The following is a 19,272-nucleotide window of genomic DNA, read 5'->3' as shown; positions in this document are numbered from 1 at the left end:
CCATTCTGTAATCTGAACCTCAACTGTGCCTGCTGATGTTTTATTAGGACTGGACCAAGTGTGTTTTTGGTAGGAATACCACAGAAACCACACTCCTGGAGATGTTAACCCTGATCACCCGGTGAAGTTGGCATCTTCCAGGTTTTTCTACTGTAAAATCACCAATTTTTTCCCTTGTAGTTTATCAGTATTTTGTTGGGGTGGGGGGAATATTCTGATGTCATGCCAATACCCTGTTTCCTCATCAGACTTCCGTTGGCTTATGTTTATGTCTTCCACCTGTATTAACTACCATGACGAGGTTCCAAAGAGGGATTCTCCACCCCCATCTTTTCCTGCACATTTATTAGCTGGCATTCTACTGAAGGATAAGCTCTTCCGCCTCCCTCAAGATTTACTTTATTCATATTTATTTATACCCGTACAGACTCGTAGATTTTTACTTTATTTGATGGGTAGTAATATCTTGTTCTCATGATTTATTTCGATGTTCAAAGCTAAATTAGGCCAATACGGGCCCTTTCAATAACCTGGCTTCTTTGTTCTTTGACCTGTCCTCATCATTCTTTGAGCACTATTTTACCTTTTGTACCAAAAGGTATGAGTTGTCCCAGGGTCATTTTGTGCTTTCCCTGACCCAGGTCTGGATCAGCCACTTTTCCTAGGATGGTATTTAGACACCAAAATCTTGTCACTCGACGTGCCCATTGCTACTGGTTGCTGCATGCGCCTATGTGTCTGCACACGTCTGTAACTTTTCCTACATCTATCTATGCACATACACATTTTAAAAACCCATGGCAGCATGCCAGTATTTCCAATTCTAGTCCAGCACCTCAAGGTTCTTTCTAGCCTTTCCTGTTTCCAGGTTTGTAAATCCCTACTCACAGTGGAAAGTCTGACTCCCACTGATTTGCGTCATCCTCTACAGACTTATTTATGTGCTTGGCTTAACAATCTCCTCCCCATGCCAGAGGAGCCCTCCGCTTTCGCACACACCAGCCACACTCCGACAAAGCCTCTGCAGGGCACTGCTTCCGGTTCCTCGGATGCCTACATCTCTGAGCTGGAGGGGGTGGGGGGAGGAAAGGGGATGGAAGAGGAGAGAAGGTGGGAAAACTCCCATTCACTTTCGGTATCATTTCTTTTGGGGCTGAAAATTTAATGCAGGCAATTTGGACAAAGAAATCAGAATTTATGTTGCCATAGTAGTGTCTTTGAAGGCTGCTTAATTCATTTCCTCATCTAGTCGCCCGCTGTGACAGTGTCTCTCTCTTTCCTTTCCCATCATCTCTTGTTTGGACTTCAGCTCCTCCGCCTTCCTTGGTTCCCATAGTCTGCATTTTTTTCTCCTTCCCTCACTGTTTCTGTTTCCCATCAATTTCAGGGTTTGGAATAGGAATGGCAGTCATTTCAATCTTTTTTTTTTTTTCTCCCCATAAGCTCTGCTTAATTCTTATTTGCTACTCTGTTTCAGGGCTATAGACTTGCAAATGTATAATGTAAGTGATCTTGTTCCACAATGTGAACCAATAATAGAGCAAGCTCGAGGTCACCAATGTACAGGCTGGTTGTTACTCAGGGAATTAAACTTCCGTAACCTAGGGTATAATACTTATCTTCTCTTGACAGACAGAGAATCCTGACTGAATAGGAAAGTGGGAAATTATATGTAAAAACCTAGGTATGTGACCCTCTACATGGACATCCTTGTCCTTTTATTATGGACAAGTTCTTCTATTGGTTCTTTACTGACCACATGGGCAAAGTGAAGTGTTGCATGAAGGCAAATTGCCTAGAAGTCCTTCTCCTATACCTCTCTTTTTGTTTACTCCTGGGTCCTTAGACTTCTTGGCTTTCTCTGCCACTGCCCTTGGCTTATTCTTCCCAGGACTCTAGTCCTTTCCTCCCGCAGGAAAACTTCACGGCCAGTGCTCCACTGCCTGTGAGCCTGGCACAGTGGCAGCCAGCTAATCCGATAAACTGAACCCAAAACAGGTAGTAGGTGTTTGTGAATAAAAAGATTGTACTTTCTAGATACTACCTTAGCACATTAGCTTAATCCTCTGGAAATGCAGTGCTGACCTCTAAGGAAGGGGCAGAGGACTGAAACAGTGAGTTTCGGGACGTGGGGTGGGAAGGGGTGGGAAGGGGTGGGAAGGGGCCGTGAGCCTCGAGGCCCTCAGGACCCAGCTCGGGGCTGCCAGCTCCACGCGGCCGTGTCTGCAGGTAAAATGAGTGGCTGTGAGAAAAGGAATGGAAGGTCGTGTGTCCGCCCAAGATTGTGAGCACCAGCATCTACGTCCTTGCCGTTTCCAAAGACACACAGGATCTTAGGATCACGTCCTTTCTGTTTGAAACCGTCCTCCACTCTGGACGGGGTAAGAGTTAAAGTCCCTATGTGTTTCTACTGTATTTGCACATTTAGTAATCAATTAGTGTAATTGGGGCAATCAGAGATGCTAAACAGAGGAATAATTTACCGAGAACAAATGTCTGGAATTGTGTATTTCGCCAATGAAATTTCTCACAGTTGGTACAAGAAAATACTCCAAATTAAATCTTTCAGGCTGAATATGACTTTTTTTTCCTTCTTTTTAAAAATGTTGAAACAAACACAGCCTGGCTGCGATCTCCTCCTCCTCCTCTCAGACAGATTGTTTCTCAGAAAAATCCTCTAAATTGACATCTCACCTGAAAAAGAGCAAAAGCAGATGACAGGCTCCAGGTGTATGCTTGGCAATAATATTTTTGCCAAAAAAAGAAAAGAGCCTAAAAGGGTTGTGTGCTGTACTGGAACCATGTGGAACGCGATCACATGGGGCTGGTTGGCCTCAGAGGCTCAGTATAAGGAGTGTCGCATGTAAAAGCTTCCAAGGATCTTGCTCCCACCCTGACATGGGAAGAGGCTGGAAGTTCTATAAAATTCTAAGTTTTCCTCATCCTGTCAGAGGGCTAAGGTAGTAGAGCCACCAAGTTAACTGGATTCCAAGAGAGGGCCGCAGCCTCTGCTTTGGTAGAGCGCAGCAGACAGAGGTGGTGCCACGCAAGCCAAAATCAAAACGAACTCTCAGAGGCCAGTGTGGGCCCATGTGTCTGCGACAAGCTTCCACCAGGGGCTCCTGAGAAACATTGGGGTAGATGAGGGGACCACAGAGAGCTTCCCTCAGTGGCTGTTGAGGTGGGGGGGGGCGGGGGGAAGAACAGACAGAGCTGTGCCTGCTCCCCAGACTCCTCCCTCATGAGAAGGGACAGTAAGCCCTTTCACCTTCAGGCCAACGGCAAAAATTCATTCTGCCTGGGGGGCGGTGGATAGAGACAAACTGCCTCTGCCCCCAGGGAGGGGAGGGGACTGTCCTGCCCGAGGACACTGCAGAGATCCAGTGCCGCTGCAGAGAACGTAGAGGCCAGCCTGTCCAGTCCTGGCCAAGGGCAGGATCCCACCGCTTACTCCTCTGCAACTGCTGGAGGAAGGCAAGAACCTTCCAGGCCAGACCAAGTAGAGAGACAAGGCAGGTTTTGCTGCCACTGAGGAGAGGGGAAGGAATGCGCAAACAAGCAAACAAAAACAACCCCAAATCCTGCTTTTGAGGTCCAGGCAACAGCCTGCTGAAGACTGAAGGTGGGCCAGGACAGAAAAGAACTTCTGTGCTCCCCTTCCTGCTCAGCGCCTTGTAACAAGGAAGAGCACACTGCTGCTGGGAGAGGGGCGAGAGCGTGGAGAAAGACCCCGTTTGAGGCACAGCCACGCAGGGGTGGCTGAAAGCCGAGGAGAGGTTGAGAACTCAGGAAAACCCTCTGTCACCCAGCTCCTACTCCAAGCCCAAGGGAACAGCAGCCTATCTCCAGAGGAATTTGAAGGCTGTGGTGCACTGAAGGTGGCAACAAAACCCAGACCTAGGTCAACTCTGGATGGGATTGATTGAGCTCCCCCTGCACCAGCCATGCTCAAATTCACAAAAGAAGAGGCATGTCCATTTCTATGCATAAATGTGCTTTACTTCAGTCTCTGTTGCTCTTCTACACATGATGTCTGACATTCAATTAAAATTACAGCACACACATAAGAAAAAAATTATTGTCAAGAGACAAAGCGATCAACAGAACCGAACAGAGATGACCCGGATGTTGGAATTATTAGATGGACTTTAAAATAACTGTGGTTAATATGTTAAAGGATCTAGTGGGAATAGTGGACAGCATTCATGAACAGATGGGGGATTTCAGAAGAGAAATGGAAATTAGAAGAAAGAGTCAAGCAAATTGCTAGAAATAAAAAAAAAAAAACACTTCCTTGGCGACGAGGAATTTCTTCAACGGGCTCATCAGTAGACTGGACACAGCTGAGGGAAGAATCAAAGAAGTTGAAGATAAGTCAACAGAAATGATCAACATTGAAACAAAACAGAAAAAAGGTGGGGAAAGAAAAGCAGAACAGAGCAGCCAAGAGCTGTGGGATGCTATCAATTAGTCTAACATAAGTGTAATCGGAGACCCAGAAGGGGGTGTGTTTAGGAAGAGGAGGAACCTGGCGAGCTGGTGTTTTTCTGAGAAAGGCATGTGGTTATGAAATGGCCACAACTAGTTATTGCTTTCCTCCCCTGCTTCCAATTAGTGGAAGCATTAACTCTCATATTCCTCCACCTCCTTCTTGCTTATCTTCTACACCCACTTATTTGGGGTGAGAGGTGTGTGCTTCCCTGTCCCCACGGTCCCCCTCAGCAGTCTGCCATTCAGCTGTGAAGGTTACATGGAATAGATGAAAAGATACAAATCAAGATTCAGCAGCCTGCCTTTTAGCAGACAACTTAATTTAACTAAAGCAAAACACACCGATCCTAGCTTTGAAGGGGTGATCTATTACAGTTCATGTCTGTTTATAGTTATAGCTAAGAACAAATAGCTCACAGAACTCACACCCCTTGCTCCTTATTTTATCAGTAAAAACTGCTTTAAGAGAGAAAGTATGAAACACGGTATTTGCTCACAAAACACTCCCTTGGTCCCATAAGTGGCCTCCTGTATAGACCAGCTATGCATCTACTAGGCTAACTGTACCAGCTCCTTAGTGGGTGTGTGCAGTGAATTAGTTTCCTTGCAGTCAGCGGTGTCGGCTACTGGGTGGGAGCCAGCCATCCTCCTAGAGTTGAGGCCCGTTGCTGGAGAAAGCTTGCTGCAGTGGGTTTGGATGCTGTGTACCTTGAATTCAGAGGCTTCCTGGAAGAAAGAGGAAGGCACTTGATGAGGATATCTGGGAGCATAGTTTCTAACATTTTGCCTCACGGGTTTAGAATCTAAACTCAGACACTGGCTACTCACGTTGCCATTGTTAATGACCTTATGGCGCTGGCTGTGCACAGGCTGCTTTGCAAAAGCCTTCGTGAACCTTCCCTGACCTTGACAGAGCAACTTCTTTCTCCTCTGTGCTACTTCTGGTCTGATACATGCCATTTGGGGCATTTTCACATGATTTTGTGTTTATTTTTAATGCGTCTGTTTCCTCTACTAAAGTGAGTTCTTCAAGGCTAAGAGTGTGTCTTTGATTCAGCTCCAGCCTGGCACAGAACAGGTTCTCAGTAAACGTTTGCTCGGGTTAAGTAAATGCTCAGCATGAGGTGCTGCGACTGTAGTTATATTGAGACAAATGGTTGTCATACATGTTCCTGTGTGACTCTGTCTGCGTTAAATTCCTGGGCCTTCTCCCACACAGCTGTCATCGCTGTGCCAAAGTGGCCTTGTCAGTGGCTCTGATGAGGGCCTTAGGTTCAGATCGCCACCGCAAGAGACTTGCCAGTATTGATAACTTAGGGTGACTATGTTGAAAGCAAGTTAAAAACAAAATGAGAAAAATGAAAGATCATAAAGAAGGAAGAGATCCTTGAACCAGGATGGGGATGGGAGCTGAGTGAGACTTAGAGACGCGGTCTATTTAGACCATCCCTTTTATGCTAAAGAGTGTCACCTTCTGCCACGGGTGTGGCTTTGAGAGGGAGGCACGTGACACAGGGAGAGGAGGAGAGGGGCTTTCTGGGAACTACAATCCTGGAGAGCCACTCCAGCAGCTGAGGCCAAACCGCTAAGGACGAGTATTGTGACGGAGCAGTAGCTCTAAGCCACCTGGTAATAAAAAAGGGGAAATGTGCTTTCACAGTCAGATAAAAAGAAACACTAGTTCCTAGGCAGGGGAAACACCCCATTTTGCTGGGAAATCCAGGTTGGTTCTATATGTGGCTGTGCCCTAGAAAGGCTCTGTGAGCTTAGCCAATCATTTGACGACTATGGCCCTCCATTTCCTCAGCATTCAAGGTCTCTACACTCTCAACTCCTGCATTCCCTGTGCAGACAGTATGTCTAGAATCCCCTCTGAACTGAGATTCTAACACTGGCTCCAAGCAGCAGGGACAGCCACCCAGAGCAGTAGCAGTAAAACCAGACGTGTTTCCCTTCTAGACTTGCCAATTTCCCTACTTTGAGGCATTCAGGACCAACAAGTGCTCCTGGAGGGTGATTGTGCAGCGCGAGTAAGCACAAAAACCGCCAGCCAGCACCCGCCACACTCGCTGCTGCCACAGCTGAGTCCCCTGCGATAAGCCCACCGCAGCAGCTGCTGCGGCTCCCACAGCCACCCCAATTCCCGAGTAATCATAGGGTGCCTGTGCTCAGCGCCAGGCCTTCCAGATAAGGTGTCTTGCAGCTCTCAGCGTACACCTGCCCCAGGGTAAAGCTAAGGACGCAGAGCCGGAAGGAGTGGCTCCCAGAGCAGGGTATGGTCACATGACAAATTGCTTTTCAGTGAATTTGTGTTTTGCAAATTGATTTGAGGGAATTGGTTTCCTTCAGGCCAATGCTCTTCCCCCTCCCCCAGACTCCTGTTCTAACAGATCGCTGTCCTGTCTTCAATCACCTTCTCCCTTTATGTTATCAAAACTGGCTCTGACCTAGACTTTATCTGATAGGCTCTTTCACACTGGGGTGTGAATAGTTTACACTACTTTGGACCCTCCATTTAATGGTGTTCAAAATGGGCAAGAGGAGGAAATCCAATGGAGAATTTCGGGCATTTGCATGGGGAAACATTGGTGAAGAGACCCTCTCATCTCCCATCCCCCACCCTCCTCCCCTCATCCGCACACACCTTGGCGAGGCTGGCTGTGCTGATATGCAGACATTTGGCCAACTGCACTCTGGTGTTTGGGGTGGGGGGTGCTGATCTAAACAGGAAGCAGGTGAAGTTCCCTTTGGAGCCCACTCTTTTCTCTGGTATCCAGGGTACCTGTTATATTTACCCTGTCAGAGGATCCTAGGCAAAGAGGGTTGTCTACACCTTCCATTTCCCATCATGGGTGGGGTACCTGTCCTGTGTCTCTAATTTAGTAATTACTTGTTACTTTCCTCTGCTCTTTCGGTTAAGCAATGGGACTAATCTGTTGAGGGTCAGGGCACTTCCATTCCTGGGAGAGTATTTGGGTTTACAGGAGTCTCCTGGAAGTGATGCCTTGACACAAAGGGAGAACAGGAATTTCAGGAACCCCTGCTGGGGCTGTGGAGATGCTTGAGGGCAGGGGAGTCAGGGATCCTCAGATCACACCATCAGGAGCCAAGCCCCTCCATCTTGGTGGCCAGGGTTCATTCTTTCTTTCTCTCTCTCTCTCTTTCTCTTTTCTTTCTTTTTATTTTTTACTTTTCATTGAATTTATTGGTGTGACATTGGTTAATAAAATTACGCAGGTTTCAGGTGTACAATTCTATAACACATCATCTGTATTTTCTATTGTGGGTTCACCACCCCAAGTCAAGTCTCCTTCCATCACCATTTATCCCCCCATACCCTCTTCTCCCTCCCCCAACCCTCCCTTTTCTGTCTGGCAACCACCACGCTGTGGTCTGTGTGACCAGGGTGTTTCTCTTTAGCCAGAGCCTGTGGTGGCCTTGGGACATCCTCTGGGAAGGAGGGAAGGGAGAAGAGGTGAGAATGGCTGATGGGGAAGGAGGAGGAGAGGAACAGGGCACAAACGTCAGGGTTGGAGACTGCTTAGTGACTCAAACCATTTTCTATATGGAGCCAAGACCTACTCATCCATTGGAAATGAAATTTAGCCCATTGAAATTAGTTCCGTCATGTTGTCAGAATAATGTGTGGCTCTAAGTAGCACTCTTTGAAGTCAGCCTTTGCCAGGAAGTTTGAAAGCATCAATGTGCGTGGGCCAGAAGGCCAGGAGGGAGCAGAGTGATAAGGAAAACATGAGCCAGGCTGCCTGCTCCAGAGTGCAGCGGTAGCAGGGCCAGCAGGAGTGGGAACTTTATTGGTGAATGAGAGAGAGTTCTACTTTTGCCGACTGGTGATTGGGCACAGAAAATGTTTGTTCCATTTTTTCCTCTTCCTAAAATGTAACTGTTAGTTTTGGTCACGTTTGAAATGGCAAGGTGGCAAAGAAGCTATTTTCATACTAATTCTTCCAATGAGGAAAATCTTAGCTGGGGAGTTGGTGGTATTTAGTTCTCACATGCTCTTATTTCAAAATGTGTTATTTTACTAGATATGCATCTAGCTCTACAAATGTTCAGGATGCACATGGTGTTGCCTCTTTACTGTCTCTGGTTGCTGCTATGAAAATGAACCAGGGGGTTGAAGTCATGTGGTTTCAATTTAGTGGATGCCGAAAGCCCAGGCAAGATATGAATTTCAAGGTCACCCATCAGCTTTGTGAGAGCTTCCCACAGTCAGTTCACGTCCAGGGGGTGGTGGTCTTCTTATCACCCCCTTTCCCTGCTCTCCTGTTACCTGATGCTCCCACAGAAGAGCCTCCTGGTGAGGCTGGGCTGGCTCTGCTCTGTGCTTGTGCTGATGGGCCCAGGACCCCTCTGGCTCTGCCCTTCTGGCCCTTTGCAAGGAAGGGCCCCTATTGCAGCCAGTGGGAACAGCAGGATGCGCAGTCCCACTAACCACACCTTCCTGCCTCTCTGCTCCTTACAGAATGGGCTGAACGGCCTGCACCTGGCCTCTAAAGAGGGCCATGTGAAGATGGTGGTTGAACTTCTGCACAAGGAAATCATCCTAGAAACAACAACCAAGGTACGTCCCTTAGGGATGGGGAAGCTTTACCTTAAAATTCAAGTATATGGGTCCATTGCCCATTATCCCAAACCCTGGCACAGAAAACAGCCCTTCCTCAGTGCACTGTGTTTGCCTGCTTCTGAATTTCTGTCGTCTCTACAGTCACTTCCTAGTTCTGGCAGTCCCTGAAGTCACCTGAAAACACAGGGCCCTGTTTCTACAAAGATTCACTAGGCCTTTGCCTTATCCTTATCACGAGACTATAAATCTAAACACAAGCCCCTTTTTCTGGTGGCCTCATGCTTCCTTGGGGTCCTTGACTCAAACAGGTACTAAGAGCACTGTGAGCTCCAGTCCGGTACCTTGGGTCCAAATCCCGCCATACTTGTTCTCTGTGGCCTTAAGCAACAACCTAGCCAGTCAGGAGCCTCCATTTCCTCATCTGCAAAATGAAGATCATAATATTTAGTGGCAGGAATGGCATGAAAATGAAATGAGGTAGTGCAGCGTATGGAACTCCTGGCACCGGGAAGGAAGCAATGCACACTGGTGACTGTGTTGTTACTGAGGGCTGTGGAAGAGTCCAGGTCCCTCCCACTTACCCCTCTCCTCCAGCAAGCCTTTCTCGGTCAGCCCCAGGCCCGTCTCCTCTGCGGGCTGAATTCGGTGCACAGCCCTCCCTTTTACCAGGAGGCGCTGGGCGGAGGCTGTCGCACCTCTCACAGCGGTCTATGTCTCCCCACCGCTCTGGATTGCAAACAGCAGTGGCCTGCGTCCAGAACCAGAGCCATGAAACAAATGCACCTACGGGCTGCAAACTCCGTGTTATTTCTTACATACGTGCATCTTATTTGTTCATTAAACAGCAGGCAGTCGTCATTGAAACACGAAACTAAGCAAAAAAAAAAAATTGCCTGTGTTTACTAACTCCACTCCTGTTTCCTCTTCCTTCCTCTGTCGCTTCCTGTGGTTTTCCTCTCGGGCTTGTCCCTCCAGCCTCTTATTTTCCTCTTGCTGTTTACTAAACTTGGCCTCATGTCAGCCTCAATTTCAGTTCCAGGCAGCAAACATTTTGCCGCCTCTCAAGCACAGAACCCAGGAGAACACGATGCAGAGAACAGATATAATTTATGGTTATGAAGGGAACTACCAAAATATTATGAAGGTAGAATCATCTCTTGAGGTAAAATTCTGTAATTTTCATGTCATTTCCCGAAGGTGAAAAGATCTCACAGGTAAAACAGACGGAGCTGCATTTTCAGCATGTCTGTGGACGGTTTCCTCCAAGGCCACGACAAACACCAGCTGTTCCTACCCTGCCCCTTCCGCGGCTGAGGGGATGCACTAGCGCTTCCTCCTGGTGCTCTCCCCTACCTGGCTGCAAGCAGCGAGCCATCTGACGGGCTCTGCGTGGGCCAGGGCGGCCTTCCTCCCCCTGGCCTTCCCCCAGGAGCTGCACAAACATTCCGCTGCAGCACTTCACTCCTTCCGAATTTCCCCCTTCGATTGTTATTTTGCAAGCGAACGCTTGGTGCGTCTTTGTTATTAATAGAAATGTTGTAAGCCAGCACGCTTTCTGAATGCCATCCGGGGGAGGGGAGAAAAGGTGAAACTGAATCCGTGGGCTAAGGAGGAGCCATAACAGATGAGGGAGTTGTCTCAGGGCTCACAAGTCTGAGAAAGATTTTAAAAAAAGAATAAAAAGCCCAAACCGATGTAGTTTTCTAAACTGTACTTAGAAATTTTAAAATCACAAAACAAATGCGTTCTTCCCATTCAGCCATCTCCATCTTAGAGGCTGGGGCTCAGTATCCAAACTGAGAGCGAGATAAAGCTTTAATCCCTCATCCACATTCCCCCTGCACCTACTGCCACCACCCTCCCTTCCATGAGCTCTAGGAATCCCTGGAAATGGAGGCATTGGGTCTGGGTGGGTCAAACAGGGCCAAGAAGCGTTTCCTGCTTCTTCAAGGGTGTGTTCCTTCATGCTGAGGGAGGGGCAGAGAAAACAGAGGCCCACAACCCCTCTCCCTGTGACTTCAGTGTATGGATGGGGAAGGGACTCTACTTCCCATGCTTCCCGGGGTCTCCCCTTGGCTTTTATTCATCACCAGTGCTGCCCTCAGGCCCGATCCAGCAGATGGCCTGGCCAAGATCCACAGGCAGCGTGGGCTCCACCTCTGACCGGCTTCCCTTCACAAGGTTTAGATGGGGAGAGCTCTGGCGCAGAGTGAATTCAGGCAGGAAGGGGCAGATGAAAGAGATGTTCAGCACAGCTTCTTATGGGTGAGGAGGCTGGGTCTCTGTTATCTGCCTCTGCACCTCCACACCCCACCTGGCATCTGAGGAGCACGTGAGTGGACCTTCTCCTTCCAGAAGGAGAGCCTCGGAGTTCCGAGTCCTGGTTACTGGACAAGGTTCTGATGCCAGCGGCCCTGTTCCACTTTGTAGAGTGAGCGCGTCGGACCCAAGTGCCAAGGCCGCTAAATGTAGGCTCTTTGGACTTCTATGAAAAATGATTAATTAGCATCTGAACATTCATTTCTGGCACTTAATCTCTGGTGGAGATTTGAGGAAGAACCCTTTTGTTTATCAAGAGAGATTTAAGGAGATATCAAAAAGGTTCGGGAGGCCGTAGGCCTTGCTTCCGATGTGAAGACCTGAGCCCCTTCCAGCCCCCAGGGCACCTTCGGTGGAGCTGCCTCACTCACCTGTGGGCACTTGGGGCAGTGGTGACTGGGTGGCCCCCGAGCTTGGGTCCCGCGCTGCTCAGTTCCACCTGGACCCGGACCCTTTCCTCCCAGGCATCAGAGGGCCAAAGCACATGCAGTGGGTTCGAAGCCCCTGTTAAAAACTTTGCACCATCTGAACTAGAAAGAAATGAGGTCGCTTGAGATCTCGGCTCCTCCAGTAGCACAGGGAGAGATGGGTCCAGCTGTGGTCACATTTTCTCCCATCTGGCCTGTCCTGCCTGCCTCTCACTGAGCACGGGTCCAGTGGGGTTGCATAGGTGAGTCGTCCTTGGGGAACTGGCAGTCCAGCCTTAGGACATCCAGGAGGCAGGGGGGAGCTGGGCGAGGAGACTCCTGGAACAGAAGAGGCCCTCTAGACCCGAGCCCTGCCTAGGAATTATTGTTAAATTCCTGAATGAATCCAGACAAGAAAGCCTGAACGTTCCATTCACCTTCTCAGAACCTGACTGGTTTCTTAGTCTCTGTCGTCGGCTCTCAGCTTTTGAAAAGTTTACTGTAAAACAAGTGTGTTTCTCACTTTCTTCTACTGTTTATTCTTTATGACTTCTCTCTCTTAATTGGTGAACCCTTGCACATAGATTTACTTATTAATATTTCAAATATTGTTTCTTTGTATTTTCCTTTGCCAGGTTTTATTCTATTTGTTTCCCCCATATACTTTCTTATTTTTCTTCTTTTCCTTGCATACATTATATAGCTCACTGTATTATCCCTGAACTCCTTTACAATTTCTACTCTTTTTGTGTGTTTAACACTTTTCTCACCCTCCTCTCTCAGTTCCTCTGTCCACTTTGGTCCAGCTTTTGCTCAGTGGGTGTCACCATAACAGCATGCAGGGTGCTGAACCCATGGCGTCTTCTGGCCTTTTCCACAGAGTTCCAGGCCCCATGGGGGCTCTGCATGATTCTGCAGAGTTACAGGTTGGGAGATGCTGGAAGTCTAAAGAAGGCTGGCTTGCCTGGTCAACCTTTAGTGTGGGTCCTGAGCAATGCTGTCTGTTAGCAGGTGACAAGATCTTGTGCCTGCTGGCAGCAGAGTAGCATATTTGACGTTAGTTTTCACAGAGAACAGGAAGAAGTTCCCTCTTGAGCTTTCAGCACTATCTCAAGATGTACGGTGGGTCACATGTGGCACCCACCCGCTTTGACCTCGAAGAAAGCCACTGCGGACCTCAAACAGCATCCTTGTTCCTGTACCTTTAACAGTCGCCCACGCAGGCCCAGTGGGAATCCTCCTCTCCTTCCTTCCCCGTGTGTTTCAGAAAGGGAACACGGCTCTACACATCGCCGCCCTCGCTGGCCAGGACGAGGTGGTCCGGGAGCTGGTCAACTATGGCGCCAACGTCAACGCCCAGTCACAGGTGATAGCTCTGTCTGGTCCCTGCACCTGAGGGCTCTGCCTTTCTTCCTCACCCGTGTATCTGTCACACCGGGGGCACCTGGGCTACTGGGTTGTACACACGCTGTGCAGCTGAGTCAGTGATGTGTCTCCAAGCAATGAAGAAGGCATCTTGGTTATTTTTTCACACTTCTGCACATTCCAAGCGTGACGTGGTTAGTCATGTGGGCCTTGTCCCTGTTCAGTAAACCCGCCAAATAATACATTCAGTTTTGGCTAAACTGGGGAGAGAAGCTGTGCTGTCGCTGGGAAATGGCAGGTGAACGCAGAGGTGGGCGAGGCTGATCGATGGTGGGGAGGGGCAGGATCAGACTTCTGTAGAGTGTCGCCCCCACCTGGTGGCATTTTCTAATAATCCCACTGCACCATTTCGAAGGTCAGCGAGTTTACATACCAGGAGATGTGCGTGGGGTATTGGCCTGTGGCTAGGTGAAAACAGGAGGAGGAGAGAGCCTCACGCTCTCGAGTTGAGAGGGTTGTGCACCGGTTTCAGCATCTCTCACTGCCGGGGGTGAATTGCAATGCCTTTTTCTCTTGGTTTGCAGAAAGGTTTCACACCCTTGTACATGGCAGCACAAGAGAACCACTTAGAAGTGGTGAAGTTTTTACTGGAGAATGGAGCTAATCAGAATGTAGCCACAGAAGTAAGTACCTGGAAAATGGTCTCCCCGCCTGCGGTCTCCAGGGGTGGGACATGGTTGTGGGGGCGCGTGCTCCTGGGACTTGGCCTGAGGCACATCCTGTGTCATGATCTGCGTGAGGTGGCATTGAGCGCTCTTGGCCTTCAGGTCCCTGCACTCATCCTGCCTGCTGGCAGCGCTGCAAGGCAGTGAGAGTCAGAGTCATGGGTCTTGAGGAATGCCCAGACACATGGCCAGGAAATGACGTCAGAGTCTGACGTGTCACTCCCACCGTAGCCAACACTGACGGCTGGACAGGTGGGGGGGTGGCTCTGTATGGTTGACAAATCTGCATTGGCCCTTAGTGACAAAGGCTCCTGCCACGAACCCACTCTGTACCTCGGACAAGCCACTTGGGTCCTGAGTTTTGCCATTGCCGAAGTGATAAAGTTGAAGTTCAAGCTAAGGCTTCTTTTGAGCTTCAGCATTCTAAGACAACAATTACATGATTCTATTATTCTGCTTAGCCAGTTCATGGGGTCGCAGTATACAACGGAGGGAATTCATAGCAGTAGCTCACGATCAAATTCTCAGCGCCCGACACGGTTTCTAGCTTTGGGCAGGTGTTCAATGATATTTGTGAAATGAATAGATGAACACTCATTTACCATGTTTAAGGCACGTCCTGGCCCTAGCAGACGGGGTGGAGGAGGGTAGGAAAAGAAACACGAGGAAGTAAAATGCTTCCCCTAGCACTCAGTCAAACTGGGAACACATTCTAAAGGAAAATTAAATAAGTGCTCGAGAAAAACTACTGTGGGTTCTGTGAGGTGGCAGGGAAGGAGAGTGGACCAAGAAAGGCCGCGGGGAGGAGGTGCATTTAAGCAGAGCTTGAGGACGGTGGGGTCGGGAAGCGCAGAGAACTGGAGGCCGAGGACCTGTCAGGGGTGAGAGCCCTGAGGTGTGAAGGCGGGTGTCCTGCCTTGAGGACAGCCAGTGGTGGGGTACGGTCAGAGCAAACTGATCTTTCCTCCTCCCCCCCGACCAGGACGGCTTCACTCCTCTCGCCGTGGCTCTGCAGCAGGGCCACGAGAACGTGGTGGCCCACCTCATCAACTACGGGACGAAAGGGAAGGTGCGCCTCCCCGCCCTGCACATCGCGGCCCGCAACGACGACACCCGGACAGCTGCGGTGCTCCTGCAGAACGACCCCAACCCAGACGTGCTTTCCAAGGTGAGGGCAGCCCCACGGAGGACTGGGAGAATTCTCTGGACCACAGAGACCTGTGGGCCACACAGGTGCCATCAGTTCCCCGTAACTTCCCCGAGACCTAGCCCAGACCAGAGACGGTGCCAGCGGTGCCCACGCAGCGCCGGCCCCACAGTGCCTTCAGATCCCCACTGGGACACGTAAGGGCCCCACTTGGAGTCCCTGGTGGGCGCTGAGAACACTGTGCCTGGTGTGGAGCAGGAAAGGCTCTTGTCGCTCCAGGTCATCTGGGAGAGTGTCCAGGAGGGCAGGACGGGTCTCTGGCCAGAGTGAAACCTTGGAATCCCAGCAGGTGGTGTTCCGGAAATTTATCCTACTCTCCTGTCCTGGCTGCCCGCCCCCCTCTCTGGGGGAGGGCCATCCCAGGGGCGCGGATAGCTAGCCCTCTGAATGTGCTGTCTGATGTTTTGAGTTGCTGCTGATCCACACTCTCTAAGTTCAGGCTGTTCATTTCCTGTCTTACAGTGGGAGTGGACTCGCACTGGGTTTTTCTCAGAGTCCCCCCACCCCGCGGTCACTGGGTTTAGTGTGGAAGGTGCTGGCTTGGTTCCATGTGGCCTGAGGTTATGGAACAGAACACGACTATGGACCCACCAAGGGGCCAGACATCACCTCTGACTGACGGCTGAGCCATTGCACTCTTTTAGGGGGGCAAATTAAGGTCAGGGACCCCCTCCCCTGGCCAGTGTGGCTCAGTCGGTTGGGTGTCGTCCCTCAAGGCAGAAGATCACCCGTTTGATTCCTGTTCAGGGCACATGGCTGTGTTGTGAGTTCGGTCTCCATTTGGGTTGTGAATGAGAGAAAACCAGTAGATGTTTCTCTCCCTCTCTTTCTCCCTCCCTTCCCCTCTCTCTCTAAAAAAAAAAAAAAAATCATAGACCCCCCCCATTCCACTTTGACTCAGTAATTAAAATCTCTCATCAGCGAGCACTCAGATAAAGGGCCCTGCAGAGTTGGGGGCAAGGCCAGTCCGTGGTTTGTCCGCAGGAACCACGAAACAAAGAATGTGGGTCACTCAGAGGCAGTACCTAGCTTTTTTGGGGTAGGTTTTTGTATGGAGATAAGTTTTCTTCTTTTGTTGTTATTTTTTACAATTAAATGACATTGGTTGATAAGATTATATAGGTTTCAAGGGTACATTTCTGTGATACATGATCTTCATATTGCATTGCGTGCCCACCACCCAAATTCAAGTCATCTTCTGTCACCATAGTTTTGACCCGCTCACCCTTTACTACCTCCCCACCCACTTCCCTCTGGTAACCACCATGCTGTCATCTGTGCTTATGAGTTTTTGTCTACTTGGTTTTCTTGTTTGTTCATGTTACTTTCAGTTTTATATCCCAACTATGAGTGAAATCACATGGTTCTAAGCTTTTTTCTGGCTGACTTATTTCGCTTAGCATGATATTCTTAATGTCCATCCATGTTGTTGCCAATGGCGGTATTTCATCTTTCCTTATGGCTGAGTAGTGGCTCCACGGTGTACATGTACCGCGTCTTTATCCACTCATCTATCACAGGACGCTTTGGTTGCTTCCATGTTTTGGCCACTGTGAATAATGCTGCAATGAACACAGGAGTATGTATAGCTTTGCAGACAAATGTCTCACCCAGCTTTTGAATGTAGCTTGTCATAGTCTCTCACGATTCTTTCAGCAAATGTTCTCATCAGTCCAGATCCGCTTTATGTGTAGGGTCCTCTGGACCTGCCAATGCTTTCAGAATCCCTGGGCTGATTCTGAGATGCAAATGACAGTACACGGCATGTGACAAGTTCTTCCCCCTCTGTCGTGCCCCAGACAGGATTTACCCCCCTCCACATCGCAGCTCACTACGAGAACCTCAATGTGGCCCAGCTGCTCCTCAACAGGGGAGCCAGTGTCAACTTCACACCACAGGTAAGGCTCTCCAGCAGGCCGGACCTTGGGGTGCCCAGAATTTGGGTGCGCCTGCCTCTCCTGTGGCAGCTTGATCCCCCCGGACTGTAGAAGTGCCTGTGGGTGAGGCAGCCCTGGACTCAATTAAGGCTCCTCATTGGTGGGCTTCCAGTCACACATCCCTCAGTCTCCATTTGCCCCTTGCAGAGGAGGGACACCTGGAGGGCTGGGGACTAGCTTTTTTCTAGCCCAGTCTGTTGACCCTGGGAGACTTGGGCTTGGCCAGCTTACTGTGATTAATGGCGATGCTATAATTTCCTTACAGGTTTTGACATCTTTCTTGGGCGAGAAATGTCCTAATGATAGGCTTAACGTGGCTGTTAGTGCTGCTGCGGTTGCGGGGTGGGGGTAGGGCAGGGTGAGGGGGGTCAGAGCGGTGCTGTCCTTAGGAGGATGCCACACCCTGACCAGCCCTGTCCCTACCCCTCAGAACGGCATCACGCCGCTGCACATCGCCTCCCGCCGGGGGAACGCAATCATGGTGCGGCTCCTGCTGGACCGCGGGGCCCAGATCGAAACAAGGACCAAGGTGGGTGCCGTGAGCTCCGTGGCAAGGCCAGGGGAGGGAGTTCTGCCTTCCACTCTAAGCCAGGGTGGGGGCTCTCGGTGACCAGCTGGTGATGGGCCTGCAGCCTCCCGGAGCAGCCCACGCTGGGAGCCAGGGAGCAGCAGGAGACAGTAACAGGACAACGATGGAGTCGAGCTGGTCCTTCAGGAAGCATCGTGCTTCTGCAGCTATAATGCTGGGGGGCAATCTTCTCTCCAATGGCCTCTGATAGGCACCTTTGGGGCTTTCTCTTTGTGACTCTGTTTTTTAAAGGATGAATTGACACCTCTCCACTGTGCAGCTCGGAATGGTCACGTGCGAATCTCAGAGATCCTGCTGGACCACGGGGCACCCATCCAAGCCAAAACCAAGGTGTGTGCTTCCTTTCCATGAACAGCCTCTTTTACGCAGGGCCCCCCGGGTCAGGCCAGCCTGGGAGCAAATCCCATTTCTGAGAAAGTGACCCTAATACCACTAACTAAGCCAGTGTGTGTGTGATTACCCCAATGCCTGTCACACAGGAGCCCTAATTATTATCTAGATCAGGGTCAGCCAAATTTTCTCTAAGGGACAGACGGTAAATATTTTTAGGCTTTGCAGGCCATGGTCTTTGTCTCAATGATTCAACTTTGCCATTGGATAGCAGGAAAGCAACCATGGATAATATGACTAGTGGCCATGTTCCAATAAAACTTTATTTACAAAAACAGGCGGCAGGCCAGATTTGACCCTCGGGCTGTCGTTGCCCATAAATTTAGATCAACCCTTGTCTATTTCACCCCAGCTCTGGAAGAGACAGGAGCTAAGACCTTGGAAAAGTCTTCAGAGCCTTGGCCAGATTGGAGTAAAGTTAAAAAGAAAACAAAACAGTTATTTTCAGTGTCCATTAGGAAGCAGAGCCAAGGCCCATCCTTCAGTTCTAAAATCAGGTCTTCCCGGAGCTACAGGAGTCAGACCACCCTGGTGCTGCCTCCAGGACCTCCAGGCCCTTTGCCCCTTCTTTGGGGTGTGTTTAGAGGACATGAATTTAGAAAAATAAAGCAGAAACCAGGGCCATTCGCGGCCACTCTGGAGGTTTTCTGTCATAAAATGGTAGCAGAGTTCAAACACGAAAGCCACTCTAGCCCCTGGCAGATTATCATGCGAGCGTTCTGCATAGCTGCCTACACTCCGGGGCGTGATGTACTGCACCGGGCTGGTGGGGCGGGGGTGGGGGGCGGGTTCTATCTCATGGAATCCTCCGTCCACCACTGATTTGCTGGGTGCCTTTGAGAGTGTCTCTTGCTCTCTCTGTGCTTCTGTTTCCTCATCCGGAGAGCTCCACCCCTCCCTCTCAGGGCTGCTGGGATGAGTACATGAGATGACATCTTGGAAAGTACATATGAAAGCAAAAATCCTCAGATACGTGAAGGTCTAATTGCTACCACCAATTACATTATTAGGTCGGGAAATTCTCAACGTCTTCCTGCAGAGGCTCTGTGTGCAAACTTACAAGTGTCCCAAGTTAGAAATGGTTTTACGTTACCCAGATTATCGGAACGGGGCTAAAAAGGATGGTTATGAAAACTCTTTACTGAGAACTTTCTTCTTTTCAATTGGGAAATGTGGTGTGACCTTTTTAAAATGCAGGAAGTGTCGGAACTGGGTTGGTGTGCTGGGGCTGCAGTCCCCAGGTACCACCCACCAGGT

At 49.7% G+C, this 19,272-nt stretch overlaps 1 protein-coding gene across 8 annotated transcripts in view; it reads left to right on the top strand.

The window, feature by feature from the left end:
- The window catches only part of ANK1 (ankyrin 1), a 197,385-nt gene that overhangs the window by 117,317 nt on the left and 60,796 nt on the right, over positions 1-19,272 (top strand). For all 8 annotated transcript variants that reach the window (XM_045186675.3, XM_053916480.2, XM_045186673.3 and 5 more), the window contains exons 3-9: positions 8,975-9,073; positions 13,070-13,168; positions 13,752-13,850; positions 14,875-15,060; positions 16,899-16,997; positions 17,467-17,565; positions 17,857-17,955. In XM_045186675.3, coding sequence (XP_045042610.2) covers positions 8,975-9,073; positions 13,070-13,168; positions 13,752-13,850; positions 14,875-15,060; positions 16,899-16,997; positions 17,467-17,565; positions 17,857-17,955 — 780 coding nt within the window. The remainder of the gene's footprint in view (positions 1-8,974; positions 9,074-13,069; positions 13,169-13,751; positions 13,851-14,874; positions 15,061-16,898; positions 16,998-17,466; positions 17,566-17,856; positions 17,956-19,272) is intronic.

The sequence above is a fragment of the Desmodus rotundus genome, chromosome 13, assembly GCF_022682495.2.
Source record: "Desmodus rotundus isolate HL8 chromosome 13, HLdesRot8A.1, whole genome shotgun sequence".
NCBI lineage: Eukaryota > Metazoa > Chordata > Mammalia > Chiroptera > Phyllostomidae > Desmodus > Desmodus rotundus.
Note: the sequence above shows the minus strand (reverse complement) of the source record. Positions and strands in the feature narration are given on the sequence as shown.